The following is a 24,082-nucleotide window of genomic DNA, read 5'->3' as shown; positions in this document are numbered from 1 at the left end:
CTCACTTACAGGTCGACTCAGACACTTATTGTATTACAATCACACACTGTGCATTGATGTTCATCACACACACCCTTACTCACATCCCCTTGCTCCCCACACAACTTTGTTTCTTGTGCAGCCCATGACATTATGGAAAAATAAAGCCATTCTGGTTCCATCCCCCACCCTGACACTCCCCAGAGGTTTTATCTTTCATCTCCCTCCCAGTTTGATGTAATGAAAAGTTGACAAGTCCTTTGGATTTTTTTAACCTCAGGATGAAATTGGCGATTTCCTTACTGGTGTCCTGACCAAGACTGAATCACACTCAGGGGCTGAGGCCAAAGACGTGGATGCGGAGAAGAAGAAGAGATGCCGGGATGCTCGCAGGGACTTGGCCTTTGAGCTGCCGGAACGAAGTAGCCGCCCCACATCTCCGTTCAGCCGAGTACCGGCTTCTCCCTCTGGGTCTGAGGTGAATGACTCTATTGTTCTCATCCTAGTAGAGTCTAATAACTTAGTAAAATAAGTGTTTCCCAAATGACTTTGTGGACCATGGACAAGATTTCACAAAGTAATTCAGAGAAGTAATTTACACTTAATACAAGAAAGGTACGCCATACGAATTTACAAACACGCCCATCTCAGCATACATGGCAGGTACTGAGTCCCACAGCCTCCTGTATTTCCCAGGTGGAGATTCAGTTCTTTTACTCAGACAGGAGGTAGGCCAGAAGCCCTTTCAGGCAGCAGCCTCACCATACCTGATTTCCACAGATCCCCAAAAGGCACGTCCTTCCCAAGCTTGATTGCTTGATTCCCAGAATTGACCTTTATGGTCTCCTTTGCTTGCTCTGTCACAACTTCCGTCCCCAGCTGCCTCACAGCCACAGTTTCACAATCCTGTCTTATTCTCAGAGAATTCTCCCTGCTTCTTCACCAGCTCAGACCGGCTGTAACTTGATATTCTTACCTTGCATTCCTATAGCAACCTCAGCCAGAGTTGAACTTCTCAGCAGTGATGTTATGCCCAAGAAATCAAATTAATCCCTCCTTTTCCAAAGTTAGCTTGGCTTCACTTTGGATTTAAAGGGGTGTTGTCATGGTAATGTCACTGGACTAGTAATCCCAAGGTCCATGCTCATGCTCTGGGCACATGGGTTCAAATCCCGCCATGGCAGCTGGTGGAAGTTTGAATTGAATTAATAAGATCTGGAATTGAAAGCTGGTGATCATGAAACTGTCATAATTTTTTGTAAAAACCTATCTGATGCACTAATGGCCTTAAGGGAAGGAAATCTGCTGTCCTTCCTTGGTCTGGCTGATGTGACTTCAGATCCACAGCTATGTGGTTGACTCTTAACTGCTCTCTGAAATGGCCTAGAAGGCCAGTCAGTTCAAGGGCAATTAGGGATGGCAACAAATGCAGGCCTTGCCAGCAATGTCCACATCCCATGAAAGAATAAAGAAAATAAAAAGTCAAAACATAAATCCAGGCTTTTGCAAGGCACAAGATTCATCTCACTAGCGCCCCCCCCATCTATTTGCTTACCTGAATTGGCTTCTGGTCCGGTAACATCTCCATTTTAAAATTGAAAGCCCAATGGCATTGCTTCTCCCTATCTCCAACATCCTGCAGTCCAACAACCTTCCAAGATCTCTGCACTCCTCCAGTTCTGGCCTTTTGTGCATTCTCAAATTTCATCACTCCACCAGAGGTGGCCTTGCCTTCAGCTGCCTGGGCACTGGAATCCTCTCCTAGAATCTCTTCTCCTTTAAGACAATCCCTAAAACCTACCTCTTTGATGAAGGTTTTAGGAACCTCGTTCAGGACAAGTTGTTGTTGTTCTGTGGAATCAAGCATTTTAACTCCGGGAACTTGGTGTTGCTGCAACCTATCAGTGTGGAACAGCACTTGATAAAGGAGGTGAGAGTTGAGGAAGTGGTACACAGTGCATGGGGTAGGCAGAACCTGTGAATTAGACTTTGTATATCAAGTATTGTGGTGCAGGGACTTCAGTACAAGCAATAAGTTACTTCCACAGCTGAAGATTTGCTGGTTACCTCATAGTCCTATACCGAACAGGAAGATCTGAGGTTTGATTTCCTGATCTGCGCTATGATGGTTGAGCTTAGCCCCAGTGTTGGTCTGCTGCACTACCTTTCAGACAGATTCACTGGATTCACTGCCTTCTAGCCGCATGTGTATGGACACATCAGTGCCAACACTGGCTCATTGCGTAACCCTCTCACCTCGAGGACAGCTGATCACGGGTTCAAAAACCGTTCAAGAGACTTGAGTGGATAATTCAGCCGACACTCTGATTTCAGTAGCGATGGAGTCCCAGACTGCCAGAAGGTGTGGTACTGAGCGAGCTGAGCACTGTCGGAGGGATGGTGCTGAGGGAGCTCTGCACTGTCAGAATGAGGAGATTAAAACCTCATGAAGGCCACTTTTTATGAGTTTAAATAAAGGTACGAAGACAGAATTTGCTCAAGTGGACTGGGAAAATAGATTTTAATGTAAAATGGGAGATAAAAAGTCGCAAGTATTTAAGGGGATATTTTATAATTCTCAACAAAGATAACTTCCATTGAGAAAGAGTATTAAAAGAATATGAGAGAAAGCTAGCTCGTAATATAAAAACAGATACTAAAAGTTTCTACAAGTATTTAAATAATGAAAGAGTAACTAAAGTAAGTGTTGGTCCTCTAGAGAGAGAGTCTGGGGAATTGATAATGGAGACAAGGAAATGACAGGCGTTGAACAGGTATTTTGTGTCTGTCTTCTCTGTAGAAGATTTGGAAAACTTCCCAAACAGTTGAAAATCAAGAGGTGAAAGGGAGGGAGGAACTGAAAACAATCACCAACACCAGGGAAAAGGTACTGGGAAAACGATTAAGCTCCCAGGACCTGATAGCCTGCATCCTCAGGTCTTAAAAGAAGCGGTTGCAGAGATGGATGCATTGGTTACAATCTTTCAAAACTCCTTAGGTTCTGGAAGGGTCCCAGTGGATTGGAAAATAGCTAACACCTTTATTCAAGAGGGGATGGCTCAGAAATTAGGAAACTACAGGCCAGTTAGCCTCACATCTGTTATAGGGAAATTGCTAGAATCCATTATTGCAGATGTTATAGCAGGATACTTAGAAAATCATAATATGATCAGTCAGAGTCAACATGGCTTTGTAAAAGGGAATCATGTTTAACTAATATTTTTTAAAGAGTTTTCTGAGGAATAACAGGCAAGGAGGATCAAGAGGAACTTGTAGATGTGGTGTACTTGAATTTCCAGAAGGCATTTGATAGGGTGTCACATTAAAGGTTACAACATGGTGCAGGGGATAACATATTAGCATGGATATAGGATTGGTTCGCGATCAGAAATGGGTCTTTTTGGGTTGGCAAGCTGCAATAAGTGGAGTGCTATAGGGATCAGTGCTGGGGCCTCAACCATTTACAATCTACATCAGTGATTTGGATGAAGGGACCGAATGTATTGTAGCCAAATTTGTCAATGACATCAAAATAGGTAGGAACGTAAGTTGTCAAGAGGAGGAAGAGGAGTCTGCAAAAGGATATAGGTTAAGTGAGTGGGTAAAAAAATTGTCAGATGGAGTGGAATGTGGGAAATTGTGAACTTGTCCACTTTGGCAGGAAGAATAGAAAAGCAGTAAGCTATTTAAACGGAGAGAGATTACAGAACTCGGTAGTACAGAGGGATCTGGGTGTCCTGGTACATCAATCACAAAAAGTTATTTTGCAGGTACAGCAAGTGCTTACGAAGGAAAATGGAATGTTGGCATTTATTACAAGGGGATTGGAATATAAAAGTCAAGAAGTTTTACTGCAGCTGTACAGGGCATTGGTGAGACCACCCCTAGAATACCCTGTACAGTATTGGTTGTCTTATTTGAAAAAAAGACATAATTGCATTAGAAGAGTTCAGAGAAGGTTCACTTGACTCATGACTGGGATGAAGGGCTTATCCTCTGAAAAAAGGTTTAACACTGGAGTTTAGAAGAATGAGAGATGATTATATCAAAACATATAAGATCTTGAGGGGATTTGATAGGGTAGATAGCACTTGTGGGAGAGACTAGATCCCAGGGGGCACAGTTTAAGAATAAGAGGTCTCCCGTTTAACACGGAGATGAGGAGAAATTGTTTCTCCCCAAGGGTCATGATAATGTGGAACACTCTTCCCCAGAAAGTATTGGAGAGTGGTCATTGAATTTATCCAAGGCAGAATTAGACAGATTTTTGATAGACAAGGGAGTCAGGGGTTAATGGGGGTTGGGGGGGGTTAGGTGGTGAAGAGAGGAAAGTGGAGTTGAGAGCACAACCAGAAGGACTGAATAACCTACTCCTAAGTCCTATGTTCCTAAAACTCAACGAGAAGTATCAGTCATCTTTGGCAAACTAAAGAAGTTAAGGATGGTATCAAATTGAAAGAAAGGCATATAATATTGTGAAGATGTGTAGTAGACCAGAAGATTGGGTAAATGTTACTCAGAGAGCTGGGCGGTTGAGATGTGATTGAATATATTCAAGGCTGAGAAAGATTTTTGGACCAGAGGGGAGCCGAGGGTTAAGGTGTACAGGCAGGAAAATGGAGTTGAGTTGAAAATTGGATCAGCTGTGATCTTATTGAATGTTGGAGCAGTCTCAACAGACCATATGGCCTACTGTTACTTCTATTTCATATGTTCTGACGTTCCATCTGTCTTCACAGGGCACATCCAGTGTGTCAAGCAGCCCCAATTCCAGCCCGAAGACCAAGAGTTCAACCTTGTCACCTGCCCAGAAGGCCAGCCTGATCACAGCCACTGCCACTGCTGCCAGCCAGTCGCCCAGCCTCTCCGCTCAGTTCACCCACATTCTCAAACAGCACATGCAGAGGACTGGCACGGTGCTGACCCAGAAACAAGCTCAAGGTAACTCAGAGCAGTTAAGGGCACATGTTGCACAAATTATACCAACACTTGGCTGGTGAGATGCTGAGGAGGTTCCAGGGAGGGGTGCGCAGTGTGGTACAGCTAGAACTAAATCTCCCAATTCTGCATGCAGGTTGTTTCAGCAAAGCCTATCCAAACTGTGTCACAGTGTAATCCTCCATACTGTGAGCTGTATCCCTCTGACCTCTTCTCCACAACCCCCGGCGCTGGCGCAACCTCTCTCCCACCGTGTGCACCCCCCCCATCTCCATCCTTGCGCCATGTGCTCTGTTCTTGTAACTTTTGTGCTTTACAGTGTTAGTTGTTTGTCTTGAGCTCCACCAGTGCTGAATATCCAAGGATTCATCTTGAATGGACAGAATCTGCTTAGGCTTTGGTTGGAATCATGATATGTTAACTTAGTTGAGATACTCTTAATCCCATATTTAGTACTGAGAATTTTTTCATGCAGCAAGTTGTTGTGAACTGAAAGACACTCTCAAAAGGCAGAGAAAGTAGCTTGTGTGATAACTTTCAAAAGGGAATTGGATAAATACATGAAAGGGGAAAATTGACAGGGCTATAAGGAAAGAGCAGTGGATTGTGATTAATTGGATAGCTCCAGCAAAGAGCTCACACAGGCATGATGGTCCAAATGGCCTTCTGATATAAGAATGTATAGAAATAGGAGCAGGAGTAGACCATTTGGCCCTTTGCACCAGCTCTGTTATTAAATAAGAACTTGGCTGATCCTTGACCTCAACTCTGCTGTCCCACACAACCCCCATTCCCTTTAATTCCCTTCATTTCCAAAAATCTATCAGCTTCTGCCTTGAAAATGCTCAGTTACTGAGCATCCACATTGGGGTTCAAGAATTCCAAAGGGCCTCAACCCTTTGATTGAAGATATTTCTCCCTATCTCTGTCCTAAATGGCCAGCCCCTGATCCTGAGAATATGACCCCTCGTTCTAGACTTAGCAGCCATGGGAAACAGCTTCTTAGCCTCCACTTTGTTGAGCACCTAAAGAATTTTATATGTCTGTTTCAATGAGATTATCTCCGATTCTCCTAAATTCTTGGGAATATAGACAAAGTCTACTCAATCTCTCCTGATAGGGCGATTTCCTCATCCCAGGAATTGATACAGTAAAATTTTGTGCACCCCTTCCAAGGCAAGTATATGCCTCTTTGGGTAGGGGAGGCCATACTGTATGGTACTCCAGATGTAGTCTCATCAAACCCCTATACTATTTCAGTAAGACTTTTTCACTCTTAATCTCCGATCTCTTAGGAATAAAGAGCAACTTATGATTTGCTTTCCTAATTGTTTGCTGTACCTGCATGTTAATTTTGTGAGATTCACGTACAACGACCCTCCTGAAAATCAGTTTCCCAGTTGCTTACCATGTAAAAGAAAATGCGATTTTCTGTTTTTGTTCTCAAAGTGGATAACTTCACATTTCCCACATTATATTCCATCCGCCATGTTGTTGACCACTCACTTAAGCTGTCTATATCCCTTTGCAGGCCTTTTGTATTCTCCTCACTGCTTATTTCCTCATCTAACTTTACTGTAGTATTCTGTGATTCTTTGAGTTCCACGCCAATCACTGAGCAGCAAGGCTGCACCAGATCTGGACAGTCCACTGTCTGTGGATCCTAAGTTTAACTTTGAATGAATCAGTGTGCATTTCTGAGAATCTTACAGATGGGACTGGAGATCTTGTGATTTGCTAATTGTCCTATGATTGATTCCAGCTCAGTTTGCTGCTTTTCTGAAACAAAACATGCTGGTGAGGAAGAATTTGAATCCAGCCAGCTCATCCTGTGTCTTTGGTAAGTCTGTCTCCTCTCGGGCATCCTAGCTCAAGTCAGGACTTGACACACTGATGCTGAATCCCATGCTTCAGTATCGTGTTGTGTGAGTGCACGTTTGGTTCCATCTACACTGGTTGCTTGTTACTAGAGCTGGATTTCAGCAGCGTTGATTTTCAGTGCAGCAGAAACCGAAAGTAAGTTCAAGGAGGAGCTTACTGGATTTAACTGACTACGTCAGTTTCCAGATGCATGCGTGCTGACAACCCCCAGCTCTTAGCCTACCACCATCTCTCTCAACCCCTGCACTCTCTCTAAATTATCAGACAACTTCTCTGATGATCAGTACTGGATGAACAGAAATTTCATTCAACTAAGTTTTTGGAAGACCAAAGCCATTGTCTTTGATCCCCATCCGAAATCCTCGCACCAGCCACCAACCCTGTCCCTCTCCCAAGCACCGGGGTTGCTAACTGCAATTTGGCGTTTTTAATCACATGACTTTCCCCAGGCTCCTGCCGCTAGTCGGCCACCACATCAATCCCTGTGGCACACTGCCTTCCTCACCAGCTGGAAAGCAAAAAGACGCGTTACCCAATTGGATGATGCTTGACTGTCAGCCAAACAGCCTTTTTCCCATTTACAATATTTTTATATCTGGTAAAGAGAAATGCTCAAAGAAAATGAGGAAAAAACATTCTTTTTTAATATCCCTGTGATATTTCTCCAGGGTTGCACACAGCAGTGTCCTGAAGGTTGATCTTCAGTGCTTGGAGATTGCAGGATAATCCTGGAGGGTTGGCAACCCCACCAAGCACCTATCTGACGCTGACCTAGATTGTTCTCAACCACGGTGTCATATTTGTCTAGGTATCCGCATATTTCCACCCCCATAACATTGCCGGACTTGGACCCTGCCCCTGCCTCTGCTTATCTGCTACCGTAACCCTCATCCATGCCTTTGTTAGTTTGAGGCTTGACTATTCCAATTCATTGCTGATTGAGCACCATGTTCTACCTCCAAGCTCACACCAAATCCCATTTACCTATCACCTCTGTGCGAACTGACAACCTACATTGGCTCCTGGTTAAGCAATGCCTTAGTTTTAAAACTTCATTCCTGTTTTCGGTTCCTCCCTCTCAATAATCTCCTCCAGCCTTAAAATCCTACTAGCTATTTGCACTCCTCTAATTCTAGCTTCTTCTGCAGCCCCAATTTTAACACTCCCTTGCTGGTGGCCTGGGCCCCAAGCTCTGTAATTCCCTCCCTACACCAATCTGTCTCTCTACTTCTCTTTCCACCTCTAAGATGTTCCTTAAAGCATAACTTTTGTTCATCTGTCCTCGCATCTCTTAATGTGGTACGGTATCAAATTTTATTTTATAACACTTGCATGTAGTGCCTTGAGGCATTTTATTACATTAAAGGCACTATATAAATCTAAGTTATTACCATTTGGAAAAAATGTCATGGAAAAAATAATAAGATTTAAGCCAAACAAATGTTTAGGAGCTGAGGCTTCCACTCTGGGATATTAAAAAAGTGAGAAAGTTGCATATGTTTTGCCCATAATTTTCTGAAGTTCCCTGGATTCAGGTATTGTTCCTTGGGAATTGGAAAGTTGTAAATGACATTCCTGTTATTTACAGAAGGAGGGATCAGCTAGGTAACTCGAGTATAATGTCAAGAGAGTAGTTACAAAGTGATGATACATGGAGTGCATCACGTAGAGAATATAGAAGTTGGAAATTTGGTGACAGTGAGAAGTCTCTGATATTTAGTGATTGAGTAGTCTCAAACTTAAATTTCGTTTTTAATTAAGCTTAAACTTTAAAAACTGTAGAAGGAACTACAAGGTAGTGAACACTTGACAGAAACTGGCTGTGGCAGTTAACAATTGATCAGCTGTAAATGATTGCCTGAATAGGGCTGACCAGGAAGCTGACTGAGCACTGGTGATTGGAAAAGGGCTATTAAAGTAAACAGTGTCTGCTGATGCACAGAGTGCATTTTAAATGGAGTATAGAAGTTAGGGATTTATTGCGATTGAATTCAATGCATGAAATGGGTAAGAAGGTAACAGCTGAATTATTATGTCTAGTCATTTAAGGCACAGAAGAGGGTCCATCGACCAATTGGGTCCATGCCAGCTCTCTGTAGAGCAATGCAGTCAATCCCATTCTCCTACTCTATCCCCCAGCCTTGCAAGCTTATATCCCTTGCCTGCCCATCCAGTTTTCTTTTGAAATCATCAATCGTCTGCACTCTTCCATCACCCTCGCAGAGAGCAGGTTCCAGATCCTGACCGCAATGATCTTACTCACATGCTACCTGTATCTCTTGCCCAAAACCTTAAATCTGTACCACGTAGTCTTTGTACAAGCAGCCAATATGCAGAGATTCACTTTGGTAGGAAGATTAGAAAACCTGATTTTTTTTTTTAAATGGTGGGAAATGACAAAATATTGCTTCTCTGAGGGATTGACGTCTGTTGTATACAAAACACAAACTTAAATTGCAGGTACAGCAAGCAATTTTGAAGGCAAATGGTATGTTGACCTTTATTACAATGGGTTTGGGGTATAACAGTTAGGAAGTCTTGCTGCAGTTATACAGAGCTTTTGTGAGACCACAGCTGGAGTACTGTGTACAGTTTTGGTCTCCGTACACAAGGAATGATGCACTTTCCTTAGACAGGGTGCAACAACAGTTCACTAAATTGATTCCTGGGATGAGAGAGTTGTCAGATGAGGAGATATTGAGTAAAATTGAGGTTATAAGAATGAGAGGTTATCTGATTGAATCTGGAGCTCCCGTGCTGGCCAAGCATAAGTTGGTCCCTTTCAGTTACTGCGTATCTGCGGCTGTGCAAAATAATTTCAAGGGTCTATGTGCTTAAATGAACAGACAGTACACCAAAAAAAATTAGAGGGAACATTGAAGCTTAGACTGTTGGACCATTGAAATGACCACAATTAAACTTCTGTTGGTGCCCATCATCCTGATATTGTTTTTCCTCCTTTCCAAAACTCTCGGAGCTTTAAGGCTGAGACCAAGGAACTTGGTGCATATTAATGATTAAAACTGAAGATCTTGACCCGTGATACTGATTCTTGTAGATAGAGAAAGAAAGAGCTAAATTTAATGTGACCGTCTAAAGAAATGAGCACAAGTAGGCCATACAACCCTTGGAACCTACTCCCCCATTCAATAAAATCAAGGCTGAACTTCGACAGCTGCCCCACTTTCACAGAATCATACAGTGCAGAAGAGGCCCTTCGGCCCATCGAGTCTGCACCAACATGTGAGAAACACCTGACCTGCCTACCTAATCCCATTTACCAGCACTTGGCCCATAGCCTTGAATGTTATGACGTGCCAAGTGCTCATCCAGGTACTTTTTAAAAGATGTGAGGAAACCCACCTCCACCAACCTCCCAGGCAGCGCATTCCAGACTGTCACCACCCTCTGGGTAAAAAAGTTTTTCCTCACATCCCCCCTAAATCTCCTGCCCCTCACCTTGAACTTATGCCCCCTTGTGACTGACCCTTCAACTAAGGGGAACAGCTGCTCCCTATCCACCCTGTCCATGCCCCTCATAATCTTGTACACCTCGATCAGGTCGCCCCTCAGTCTTCTCTGCTCCAACGAAAACAACCCAAGTCTATCCATCTTCTCTTCATAATTTAAATGTTTCATCCCAGGCAACATTCTGGTGAATCTCCTCTGCACCCCCTCCAGTGCAATCACATCTTTCCTATAATGTGGTGACCAGAACTGCACACAGTACTCCAGCTGTGGCCTCACCAAGGTTCTGTACAACTCCAACATGACTTCCCTACTTTTGTAATCTATGCCTCGATTGATAAAGGCAAGTGTCCCATATGCCTTTTTCACCACCCCACTAACATGCCCCTCTGCCTTCAGAGATCTATGGACACACACGCCAAGGACCCTTTGTTCCTCAGAACTTCCTAGTGTCATGCCGTTCATTGAATACTTCCTTGTCAAATTACTCTTTCCAAAGTGTATCACCTCACACTTTTCAGGGTTAAATTCCATCTGCCACTTATCTGCCCATTTGACCATCCCGTCTATATCTTCCTGTAGCCCAGGACACTCACCCTCACTGTTAACCACCCGGCCAATCTTTGTATCATCTGCAAACTCCCCCCTACATAGTCATCTATGTCGTTTATATAAATGACGAATCATTCCACTCCCCCACCCCCATTTCCCATATCCCTCAGTTTCCTCATTCACCAAAAATCTTTCCAGTCTTGAATATATTGAGCAACCAGGGTCCTCAATATCGAGAACTCCAGAGATTCACCACTGTGAGTGAAGAAATTTCTCCTGATTTTAATCGAAATGGCCCACTCCCTATCCTGAGATGGAACCCCTGAATTCCAGACCCTCCATCCAGACAGGGGAAACAGCCTCTCAGCATCCATTCTGTCAACCTGAGAACCTTATATGTTTGAGTGAGATCATCTCTCATTCTTCTAAACCCTAACCAGCCTTTCGTGCTTTTCACAATCCCAGGACCTGCCAAAGTGCTTTACAGTCACAAGTACTTTTTTTGACATGTGCTCACTTCTGAAATGTAGAGAATACAGCACCCAATTTGTATACAGCAAGCTCCCACAAACTGGCAATGTGATCATGATAAAGTAACATGTTTTAAAAGTACAGAAAAATTTATGAGACGGAAGCCGGCCATTCATCCCATCATGTCGGTGCTACTCAAAAAAAAAGTTATCTCACTCCTAGCTCTTGATCCGTAGCCCTGTAGCTCACAGCATTTCAAGTGGATGGTCAAGCGTTTTTAAATGAGATGAGGGTTTCTGTTCCTGCCACCAACATAGGCTGTAATTTTTTTTCGAGCGCCCGGACAATTTGTTTAAGTGTGTAGGCGATTAAAATTTTTTTTCTGTGGCTGGATACACATGGCAATTTCAAGGTGCCAATTTGTATGCGATCTGTGTGCAACGTTTCTGATGTTTACACAAAATATACAGCACAGGAACCAGACCATTGGGCACAAGCAGTCCATGCTGGTGTTTATGTTCCACTTGAGCCTCCTCCCATTTTTTGTCATCCAAATCTACCATTTAAATCTACTTAATTTATAAACCCACTAACTAACTTAATTTAACCCACTGTCCTAACTTGGAGTGAAAAAAAATTACAGTGTTAATACTCACCAATCTGTCACCTTCCTTTCTTACTAAAAGAAGCTTGGCCTAATGATTCAATCAAGTTGGTTGCGGGATAAATATTGGCCAAGGAATAAGAACATAAAAAAAAAAGCCATCTCATGCCTCCTCCACAATTTTAAAAAGCTCACGGTTGATAGAACTGTGTGGATGCTCAAGAGGGCCGTTAAAAATCCATGCTATTGATGTGGGCCTGGGGTGGTGTATAAGCACAGGAGGGCAGCTTTCTTTCTTTCAAGGACACCATTGAATTAGTTGGGATTTAATGGCAATCCAGAGCTTCATGGCCACTTTTACTGGTTAAAAACTGGCAGTTTCCTGGTTGTTTTTCCAAATGAATTCCAATTCTCAAAGGATTATGGTTGGATTTGAATTCCCATCAGATCATTAAAAATAGGACCAGAAATAAACCATTTGGCTCTTTGAGCTCGCTGCACCATTCAGTATGGTCACAACTCATCATCAACCTTACCTGCAGATTCCTGCACTATCCCATATCCCTTCATTCACTTAGCACCCAGAAATCTATCAATCATAGCCTTGAATATCCTCAATAACTGAGCAGCCGCACCTCTCTGGGTTCAAGAATTCCAAAGATCTGGAACCCAGTGAGTGAAGCAGTTACTCCTCGATTAAAAATGGTCAACCCCTTTTCCTGAGACTATGACCAGTAATTATAGACTTTTCAGCCAGTGGAAATAGCCTCTCAGCATCTATCCTGTCAAACCCTAGCATGAGCGGGAACACCCTCCCTCTTATTTGATAAGTGAAACGGGATCTTTTACATCCACCTGAGCGGGCAGACAGAGCCTTGATTCAATGTCTCATGTGAAAAATGGCACCTCTGACAGTGCATTACTACTTCAGTACTGCACTGGAGTCTCTGATTTATGTTCAGAAGCTTAACTCTCAACCATTGCTAATTGTCCATCAGCAATTAAATGAGGAGTGTTTTGAATGCTGCAGCTTTTATTGTTGTTTTACTGGACTGCTCCCATCAGTTACAATGTACATTGCTGAATTTCAGTTCCACTGTCCTCGGAGCAGCAAGAGCTGGTGGAGAAGGAGGACATGAAGAGCCAGCTGAAAAGACGGCAAACATCCAGCCCAACTCAAGTGGTCTCCAAGCCCGCAAAAAGAGCCAAGATCAAAGTAACCATTCTCTCCCAAGGAGAGACGTCAGCTGCTACCATGCCTTACACAGGTGCCAAGGAGGGTAAGCAGGTATCACACCATTAGGCTTCATTGCCCTCTATGAGCAGAAAAGCAACTGGCCCTTGAAGGAGAGGGGAACCAGTCGTTGTCCCATTTCCTTCCTACTGCAATTCCCTGCCACTCCATTGCTTTGGGAGCTGATGTTCCAGAAATTGTTACGTGAGAGCTCTGTTGGGTGCCGATGTAGGGAATGGGCAATCAGCATCAAGCTGAGCAAATAAATCCAATTGCAAAACAAGTAGAAACTGTTTAACATATTCTGCTGGATATCTCTCACACGTGCGCTTAGATAGCTGGGGAGTTCATAAACCATGTTCCAAATTTGGAAAACTTGGTTGAAGCACCATCAATGCTGCACTTGTGTTGGACGTTACGAGCAGCTATGGCAGCCATGAGGGAAACCCAAAATGAAATTAACAGGATTTGTGAGGGGGAACCTTGGGGAAGAAGCAAGTCGGATCTTCTAGTTGTAGAGGCAATGTAGTCACAATGAATGTCAAGTGCTGCACTGCCTCCTGTCCTGCTCACCTGTTACTCTAAGCTACTCTGTTCTAGTGCTTGTAGCATATTTATCACAGTCTGATTGTAGATTATTTTTTTTCATTGTCCTTGGTCTAGGGAATCAGGGTTGTTGTATGCGGTAAGCTGAATATAGTGCCTAGCATGTCTCTTTGCCCTTTTCGTGCAACCTCACCAGATTGAGTGCAGGGCTCACATTTTGGGTTGTAGGTCCATATTACACAGTGATCTGGGAGGCTGAGCATAAGAAAGCTAACTGTAAATCCTAAAGATGCACAAGTAAGTTAGACTTGAGCCAGATGAGGAGCAGTTCAAGGATGATTGCTCTGGTGAAGCACATGGCCTTGAGATGGCAACCGATGGCAGCTGACACAGCTGCTCAGGTAGGAGTGGTGCTGTACCCACCAGTATCTCACTCAAATAATTTTAACCTGCTGTTGGTGCACTTCCCATTTGTGCAGCAGGTCACATCTTAAATATCTGGCTGCTTGTCTCTTCTTTTGCGCTCAGTGTTGATGATTGTGGTCAGTAGGGGGGATAGCTTTGAATCCAAGGAAAAATTCTCTAACTAAATGCCTTAAAGCAGTCTAGGGGTAGAAGGGATGTTGCAAAGTTGAATGTAAATTGGGCATCTCTTTCTGAAGGCAGGTCCTTTGTTGCCCCAGCCTGGAGTTCCAAAGCAATTCTGAATGTAGTTGCGTTTGGGTGTTCTAAAAATCATGTTGGAAATACTCAGCAGGTCTGGCAGCATCTCTGGAGAGAGGCACAAAAGTTCACGTTTCAGGTTGATGACTGGTTTCTGGTGAAAGGTCATTGACCTGAAACATTAACTCTGTTCCTCTTTCCACAGTTGTTGCCAGAGCTGCTGAGTATCCTCAACATTTCCTGTTTTAATTGCAAATCTCCAGCTTTCTGCAGTATTTAACTTTTGTACCTGGGGTCAGCCTGTCTGTTCCCTTGAGAAATTTGTGGATGTTGTGCTGGGCACTGAAAGGCCAGAGGACTCTGGTCCAGAGAGTGGGGTAACTGCCAGACCAAGGGGAGTGGAGGCTGCAGTTAGATGTTTTAGTAAAATTGTAAAGAGTTTTTAACCAAGTTGAAGCAGAAATGTCATCTGATCATGGTGAGTGTTGACTCTGAGTCAGGCTGATGGAGACAACTTGATATATTTTTCCTACTTGACAGGTGGGGCAGGGAAATCCTTAACGTTGTCAGTGAGTCAACCAGGATCTGGCAGCAAGGAACTGACTGGATCTCTCACAGGTCAAAGGTGAGTGCAGTCTCACGCAGCAGCCTAAATCCCAGGAAATTTTCATAGTGTGGAATTGTAGAGATGTTTACCTGCAAAAAGCCATAGTGCCAGCTTTCTGAGACGAAGGCGTTGCACTGGTGTAGGGTCAAGCTGCACATGGAACATGACATAACCAGATTTGGGGCCTAGGGACAGAAAGTGCCATGACACTCAGGGTTCTGAGATATACAATACCCCTCTCCTGAGAGGGCAGTGAGGGTGACAGTGGCCGTACTTCAAGCCCCTTCGAAAGCTGGCCTTGTAATACTTCATCTGGTTTAAGAGTGAGCTTGTTGAATAATTGTTGGAAGGTGAGCTTTTAATATTTATTGACCTCTGGGCTTCGGACTGGTTCTGTCAATGAATTCAAAAATGCTTCCTCCAGTCTTGATTTCTTCGTAAGGAGCTGTTGTTCAGTGTTACGAGACAGTCTTTTGGTAAAGCTGAGTTATTTAAAAAAATCCCAGAGGGAAACTTTAAACAATTGTCATAACCTATAATTTTAAGTGTTATGTTTGAGATGCAACTCTAAATTCAGAAATCAGACCATCAGTTTTCCAGAAGTTTTGTATTGAGCTAAATGAAACATTTTATTAATTTATACAAATTAAATATATACACATGCTACAAATTACTACGATCATAACTTTTAACAAATTCCCAAACTAATCTCCATTAAGACAACAGCAACCCTTAGACTTAACCAAACACCAGGCAAAGTATTTTAACTTTAAGAATTCCAAATGAGGTTCTTTTCACTTTGGTTCCTGTGGAGACAGTTGGAGGTTTACAGCTGCTTTTGATCTCACATTATCTCTCCTCTACACACACAACACGGTTGTCTTGTTATACCTAGCACAGCCTATTGAATGTAAATTCTTATTGTATCACCAGCCACTTTGAACTCCATCTCAAACAATAAAACCCCTTTTCATAGCACCAATTTTATTAGTAACGTAAACATATTGCTTGGTCTCTGCTGGCTAGGTGCCAGAATTCACCCCCCTTCTTGAATGCTCTATTCAAAAAATGCAAATGCACCCTACCTCTCTTACATCTCAAAACTAGTACACATCAAGGCACCCAGACTAGCTGGCTTTAATCCAAGACACACCCACAGACTAAACCTCTATTTTAAAAGAAAAATATTTTCCAATAATATATACATTTATAGCTTCACGACATTCAGTTACTTTGTAATTCCACCTCTCCTTGAATTGTGTTAATACAAAGCAACGTGCTGCAGTATGGATAAAAAACTACACCAGCTCATCACTGATTGTATTTGATCAATGTTTTGGTGTTAAAGCACTGGCTGCAGTGTAATCAGTGTCCCAGTGTCTGGACACTGGCTGCACTTTGGTCAGTGCCTGGTTACTGGCTGCAATGTGATTAGTGTCCCAGTGCTAGGGCACCCTTTGTACTGTGGATTGTGTTCCAATCTTGAGTAATTACCATGCACTGTGGCCTGGCTATCGATCCTGAATCTCATCACTGGCTGTACCCATTGATCTGGCTCATACATGTCCACCAGTCACACTCCTGGAGCTCAGAAGCACTGTCTCTCGTGACTGGATCAGAGAACGATAAAATGGTTACAGCACAGAAGGAGGCCATTCGGTCTATTGTGTCTGTGCTGACTTTGACGAGTGCAGCTCACCTAGTCCCACTCCCTTACCTTTTCCCCATCGCTCTAAAAATAATCTCTTTAGATAATGATCTAATTCCTCTTTGATGGCCAAGATTGAATCTGCCTCTTGCACGCTCTCAGCTAGTGCCTTCCAGATCCTAACCACTTGCTAGGTAAAAAAGATTTTCGTCGTGTTGCTATTGCTTATTGTGCCAGTTATCTTAAATCAGTGTCCTCTGGTTCTCAATGCTTCCACAAAGGGGAAAGGTTCCTCCCCATCTCCTCTGTCCAGGTCTCTCATGATTTTGAAAGCCTTCATCAAATCTCTTCTCATTCTTCTCCAAGGAGAACATCCCCAGCTTCTCCAATCTATCCAATAATTGACGTCGCTCACCCTTGGAGACATTGTTATGAATCTTTCTTTCCCCTTCTCTAATGCCATCACTTCCTTCCTAAAGTGTGGTGCCCAGAACCAGACATAATACTGTAGTTGAGTCTGAACTGGTGTTTTAGACAGGTTTATCATAACTTCCTTTGTTCTATACTCTGTCCTTATTTATAAAGCCCAGGATCGCATATATCATCTTAACCACTTTCTCAACCTGCTCTGCCGCATTCAATAATTTGTGCAGAAATAACCCCACGTTCTTCTGTTCCTGCATTAGAGTTATACCATTTAGTTTTTAGTGCCTTTCTTTATTCTTACCAAAATGGTCGCTTCACACTTTCTGGATTAAATTTCATCTACCACTTGTCTGTGCATTCCATCAGCCTGCCAATGTTCTTCAGAAATTGAATACTATCCTCCTAGCAGTTGACAAACTTCCAAATTTTCTGTCATTTGCAAATTTTGAAATTGTGCCCTGTACATTGAAGTCTAGGCCTTTAATATACATTAAGAAAAGCAGGGGTCCTAACACCAACCTCGTGGGAACCTTCCTCCAGTCGAAGAACAACCATTCACCTCTACCCTCCTTCCTGTCACTCAGCCAATTTTGTACTCGTATTGCTACTGTCTCCCTTTTATTCCATGGGCTCTAACTTTGCTGCCAAGCCTGTTATGTTGCATTTTATTGAATCCCTTTTGGAAGTCCATGTACATCTCATCAGCCCTCTCTGGTGCCTCTGTAAATTACTTGTAAAATTGGAACAGAGAGTATAAGATTTTCCATGAATCCAAGAATCAGGATGTTTGAAGGCCTGTGACTGGGATTATATTCTGCATCCACCCGTGATGGAAGAAATATGCAGAAATATGGGGAAAGAACAGGTGAATGGGATTTATTAGTAACCCATTCAAAAAGCAGCACAAACAAGATAGAGCGATTGGCAGCCTCCTGTGCAGCAAAATTTTATGAACGATTTCATTTGCAAAATTTACTCCCTGGAGCATTGACACAGGCTCGGGCTGGATGAAACTGGAGAGGAAGGGTGTTAATCCAGGCTGAATACCTGGCCTTCAACCCCGCTTCACTGAGGAGCCACTTGGTGCTGGTAAAGGTTGAACTGCAGGTGATGGTAGTTCAGATTGGTTAGCTCAGTTGCATAAGTCTGAGGGCTGCATCAATTTACAAGAGTTGGGCTCTGTGCAGGGAACAGGCAGTCCTACAAACTACAGTTCCTAGTGACCCTCAGCTGGGAGCCTGAAGAACAGAGGTCACTGTGAAAGGGGCTATAGTTACGCCAGGCTAGATGCTTGGTTTGTTTTTGATAAGTGGATATCATGGTCAAAGTTTCCATTAATGGCCATCCCTGCTGCAAACCTTATAGTGAAGGACTAAATGCAGTGACTCACGCCGCGTTGTCCCTTCACCACATACACTTTCCAATAGGACAAGCTGGGCAGCAGTCACTCAGCTAACTCAAGGACATGGACAGAGACAAAACCAAGCAGTAGATATAGAAATGATGCCATGGCTCAGGGGACAGTACTGTTGTCTCTGAGTCAGGAGATCATGAGTTCAGGTTGCAGAGAATTGGGCCCCATAATCCAGGCTGCCACTCAATGCAGTTCTGAGGGAGTGCTGCACTGCCTGAGGTGTCATTTTTCTGAGGCAGTGTTAAATTGTGAGTCTCCGTTTGTCTCTCAAGTCACATAAAAACACTTGTTCTCAAATTGGGATCAGAGACTTTTCGGAGGTTTGCAAAATAATGTGAAATGTGAGCCAGGTACCAAGAGTCATGTGCAGCTGCCACACAGTGAACTGGCTGTTTCACCTAACAGGGGACTGTGTAAGGATCAAGCAAGCACACCCATCTCACTGATAACTAAGTGAATACCTTGAAAGCATCATTGAAACTTTTTTTTAACATGCAGTACTTTCCTATTGTATAGTATTATAATTTCGGTTGGGGTGTCCATGATTACTAATCCATTTAGAAAGGAGCTGTTCAGCCAAAAAAGTTCAAGAGCTTTGATGATGTAAAAGATCCCACTATTTCACAGCAGAACAGGAGGGTTCTTTCTGGTGTCCAGGCCAATATATATGTCACAGTCAACATCACTGAAGCAGATGGTTTGATAATTGAAGACCTGGACAATATTCAGGCTTGGGCTGATAAATGGCGAGTAACATTCGTGCCACACAAGTGCCAGGCAATCCCCGTCTCCAACAAGAGAGTATCTAACCATCTCCCCTTGACATTTGATGGCATTACTGTCGCTGAACCCCCACTATCGACTTCCTGGGGTTACCATTGACCAGAAACTGAACCGGACTAGCCATATAAATACTGTGGCTGCAACAGCAGGTCAGAAGCTTGGATTTCTGCGGCAAGTAGCTCACCTCGACACCCCAAAGCCTGTCCACCATTTGCAAGGCACAAGTCAGGAGTGTGATGGAATACTGTCCACTTGCCTGGATGAGTGCAGCTCCAACAACACTCAAGCTGGACATCATCCAGCACAAAGCAACCCCGCTTGAATGGCACCCCATCCACCACCTTCAACATTCACTCCCTCCACCACCGACACACAGTGGCCGCAGTGTGTACCATAAACGAGATGCACTGCAGGAATTCACCAAGTCTCCTGAGACAGCACCTTACAAACCCATGACTGCTACCACCGAGAAGGACAAGGGCAGCAGACACATGCAAACACCACCAACTAAAAATTCCCCTCCAAGCCACACAGCATCCTGACTTGGAACTACATTGCCGTTCCTCCACTGTCACTGGGTCAAAATGCTGGAACTCCCTTCCTAACAGCACTGTGGGTGTACCTATACCACATGGTCTGCAGTGGGTCAAGGAGGCAGCTTACCACCGCCTTCTCAAGGGCAATTAGGGATGGGCAATAAAAAAGCTGTTCTAGCCAACAATGCTTACACCCCATGAACAAATAATACAACAATTATCTCCTTGCCATTTGTGGGATCTTGCTGTCTCCAAATTTGTATTGCGTTTCATACTTTATAACAATGATAACACTTCAGAAATACTTCATTGAGTCAAGAGCACTTTGGCATGTCTTAACTTTGTGAAATGCAATTGTTCTTCTCTTAATATGAAGATGACTTTATCTGCTCATATTCTCTCTGCTTCTCTCAGGTCAGTCTCTGTGGACACATTCGCCAGTTGCCCAAGTCCAGTAACCTCACCTGCTCCAGCCATGAGCACAACAGCCAGTGCCTTCCATACCATTCAGGCCAGACTGGTTGCTGCACCGGGCTCCAGCGCTTCACAGCAACCTCATTCTGCTCCTATCACAACTTCAGGTACTTAACGCTCTGTATGTTCCTTAATCCATTACCTTCTCTTGGAGTAAATCAGGAGAAACTATTGCCAGTGGCAGGAGGATTGGTAACTAGAAGACGCAAATTAATGATATTTGGCAAAAGAGAGAATTCTGCTTATGTAGTGATCTGGAATGTGCTTCCTGAAAAGGCATCAGAAACATATTGATTAGCAACTTTTAAAAGGAAGTTGTACAAAAAAAAAATGTTTTCAATTGCAGGGTCTCTGTGGAAAGCGCAGGAAATGGATAATTCTTTCAAAGAGCTTGCACATGCACATTAGGCTGAATGGCTGCTTCAGTAAGATTTTGATTTCCTGTTAACACTATCTTCTCTCTGGAATTCGGTGCCACTGGGGCTTGACACTAGCCCATACCTCCCGACTCCCCACTGAATGTTGGCTGGCTATTTTACTATGCGGGGAATATTACAGACCAGCATAATCCTGAATGTGGCCAAGCCATCGGGGCCTCTTGTATGGGCTGTTGAACACAGCAATGCGGACCATCTTGGGCCTAGTTAACGGAAAGAAACGCTACCCTCTGGTGTGGACAACTGAATGATTCTGTTTGGTTAAGATCTCCACTCTCCCCCTGCCCCAAACTCTGAGCGCTGAGTTCAGTGAGAAGTGCTGGGCTTGTCAGTGAGCAGATTTCCTTGTGTATGCAAGATCGACCCTGAAGAATGTAACCACAGAAATGATCATCTGCCTTTAATCTGTTTCCCTGTGTTAGCTGATGAGCAGTATAGATTGGGTCCAGGATGTGTGGAGAACTGCTGCTGCAGAGATGCTGTTAATTTGTGGGTAAGAGGAGACTTGAAGCACAGGGGCACTCTGCAAGATCGCTGTCTTGGAGAACTGGAATTTAACTGGACCAGCCCTATAAATATTGAGGCTACACGATCAGGCCAGAGGCAGGGAATTATACAGCAAGTAACTCACCCCCTGACTCCCCAAAGCCTGTCCACCATCCAGAAGGCACAAGTCAGGAGTGTGATGGAATACTCTTCACTTGCCTGGCTGAGTGCAGCTCCAACAACACTCTAGAAGCTCAACATCATCCAGGACAAAGCAGCTCGCTTGATTGGCATCTGATCCATCACCTCCAACATTCACTCCCTCTACCATCGATGCTCAGAGGCAGCAGTGTGTACCATCTACAAGATGCACTGCAGCAACTCACCAAGGCTCCTTCGACAGCACCTTCCAAACCCACGACCTCTACCACCGAGAAGAACAAGGGCAGCTAATGCATGGGAACACCACCACCTGCAAGTTTTTCTCTAAGTCACACACCATCCTTACTTGGAACTATATCATCTTTGAGAAGTGGTTTAAGGTGACTCACCATCATCTTCTCAAGGGCAATTCGGTATGAGCATCAAATACTGGCCTTGCCAGTGACACTCCCATCCCAGGAAATAATTTTTTAAAAGGCTACAGTTTAATATGGTTTGAATGTACCAAGAAGTTGACACCGCCCTTAAGAGCATATCTTAATTTATACGTTGGGCACTTATTCTGACTCAAGATCCAAGCGCTCATAAAATGGTCAAAACATCATAATTTTCTGTCCCACTTTTCTTGCTCACGTTGGCCATTCTGGTATTAGGCTAGATTCATGAGTTTTGGGCAATTCAGCATTGCCACTGAGCCTGATCATGTTCTTTGTTATCATGGTTGGATCTTGATGGGAGGCAGCACTTAATAATCAGGTGAAGAATTGTGGCTCCTTTTCCACCTTGACATAGTGAGGTTAATAGTGCTGCTTCCTGCTCCCAAGCTGCTATTTCAGCCCACATCGGTCAGGAAAGAACCCCGGGGCTGTGTAAACATGGTTGTGTTTTAGCTTTGAAATAATATGAGTGGTCTCGCCCAGTTGTTGCGGATCCTGGTTACTGACATCTTGGTTTGTGTTTAGGGACTCCATCTGCCAGTAGCCTGCTCCAGGGACTGAGCTTTAGTCTGCAAGAGATTGGAACGAAGGCCTCCAGCCTGACATCTGCCAGCCCAGGCCAGGTACAGTACAATTCACCTGCACAGAACCTCATACCTTTTAGACCATTGCATTGAGAGAAGGTTGACAACAGATTGCTGCTTTTTCACATTCTAAAGGACTGGACAATGTCCACCATGGCCAGCTATTTCACCTTGGTCAAAAGAGTTAAACCAAAGGACAGGGCATGTGCTTGAAAGGGTGTAAATTTAAAACTGATCTGTGGAAATAATAACTCATTGAGTGAGTGATGAATCTCTGGAATAGACTGCCCAGGAGGTGTGGTGGGAACAGTTGGTATTTATTTATTCAAATGTAAATTAGATAGATATCTTTTAAAAATGTAATTTTCTGAATCCAGGATATGAGTAGTTTGAGACATGGCATGTGTGCATGCAGAGAGTTTGGGAGGCGGTGAGTTTGGGAGGCAGTGGGTTTGGGAGGCGGTGGGTTTGGGAGGCGGTGAGTTTGGGAGGCGGTGGGTTTGGGAGGTGGTGGGTTTGGGAGGCGGTGGGTTTGGGAGGCGGTGGGTTTGGGAGGCGGTGGGTTTGGGAGGCGGTGGGTTTGGGAGGCGGTGGGTTTGGGAGGCGGTGGGTTTGGGAGGCGGTGGGTTTGGGAGGCGGTGGGTTTGGGAGGCGGTGGGTTTGGGAGGCGGTGGGTTTGGGAGGCGGTGGGTTTGGGAGGCGGTGGGTTTGGGAGGCGGTGGGTTTGGGAGGCGGTGGGCTTGGGAGGCAGTGGGCTTGGGAGGCAGAGAGTTTTGGAGGCAGAGAGTTTTGGAGGCAGAGAGTTTTGGAGGCAGAGAGTTTTGGAGGCAGAGGGTTTGGGAGGCAGTGGGTTTGGGAGGCAGTGAGTTTGGGAGGCAGTGGGTTTGGGAGGCAGTGGGTTTGGGAGGCAGAGAGTTTGGGAGGCAGTGGGTTTGGGAGGCAGTGAGTTTGGGAGGCGGTGAGTTTGATTTTCAACCACCATTTCAAAAGCAGCCCAACATTGGGCATTTTTTTTTCCATTCATGTTAGGGTCTGTTGTAGACTAATTGATAGAGTTTGATTGCTCTGATTAGTCGACAATTCCATTTTCATTTAATACGGCTACCAGGATGTTAGAAGGTACACAAGATGGATCTTGAATTTTCTTTGTCTATCAATTCCTCTGCTCCTAGGGGTGGGAAGCTGGAGGAGCGTGGAGATGGTGGAGCGTGGAGCTAATTGGGAATGGGGTGGGGAATAAGTGGAGTGGGGCAGCGAGTGGTGGTCTAGAAATTAGATGGGCTCTAGTTGGCCCCCTCAATAACCTGGGCTTACCCATTCTGGTGCTGCCATGTTTTCAGGCCTGTATGGCCGTGCCTGGTGTGTTTGGTCCCTGTGTTTACCTTGATGTTTCAGCAACCATGTCGTCCACAGACTCCAAATGTGAAGAGTTCAGCCTCCACGCTGGGCCACGTTACCATGGCAGCAAATCCTGTTGTCCGCACAGTCAGTGCGTCGCCTGCACCGGGGTTCCTGGGCGGTAACGGGAGCAGCAAATCCACCACCATCCACCAGCTGCTGACCAACGGAGGACTGTCCAAACTGACCAGTAGCTTGTCCACTGCAAGTAAGTAAAGAGTTTCTACAGATCCTTTCACTGCTCTGGTACCTATGTCATTGTTGTAATGCAGGAAACGTGGCAGCCAATTTGCACGATCCCACAAACAGCAACAACCTAGATGGTGCCTTAAAAGTAACACAATTCTGGAATGC

The 24,082-nt window shown here is 44.3% G+C and overlaps 1 protein-coding gene across 2 annotated transcripts in view; it reads left to right on the top strand.

Annotated features, from left to right (window-relative positions):
• Positions 1 to 24,082, top strand: part of kansl3 (KAT8 regulatory NSL complex subunit 3) — an 83,605-nt gene that overhangs the window by 44,266 nt on the left and 15,257 nt on the right. Inside the window, exons 12-19 of one of the 2 annotated variants that reach the window (XM_078565356.1) lie at positions 260 to 457; positions 4,719 to 4,920; positions 6,680 to 6,757; positions 12,985 to 13,173; positions 14,877 to 14,961; positions 20,165 to 20,331; positions 22,272 to 22,369; positions 23,744 to 23,936. In XM_078565356.1, the coding sequence (XP_078421482.1) occupies positions 260 to 457; positions 4,719 to 4,920; positions 6,680 to 6,757; positions 12,985 to 13,173; positions 14,877 to 14,961; positions 20,165 to 20,331; positions 22,272 to 22,369; positions 23,744 to 23,936 (1,210 nt within the window). The remainder of the gene's footprint in view (positions 1 to 259; positions 458 to 4,718; positions 4,921 to 6,679; positions 6,758 to 12,984; positions 13,174 to 14,876; positions 14,962 to 20,164; positions 20,332 to 22,271; positions 22,370 to 23,743; positions 23,937 to 24,082) is intronic. The other variant, XM_078565357.1, reaches the window with a different exon arrangement.

The sequence above is a fragment of the Cetorhinus maximus genome, chromosome 20 (assembly GCF_964194155.1).
Source record: "Cetorhinus maximus chromosome 20, sCetMax3.hap1.1, whole genome shotgun sequence".
In the NCBI taxonomy this organism is placed as follows: Eukaryota; Metazoa; Chordata; class Chondrichthyes; order Lamniformes; family Cetorhinidae; genus Cetorhinus; species Cetorhinus maximus.
The sequence above is the reverse complement of the archived record's forward strand: the minus strand, read 5'-3'. Positions and strand labels throughout refer to the sequence as shown.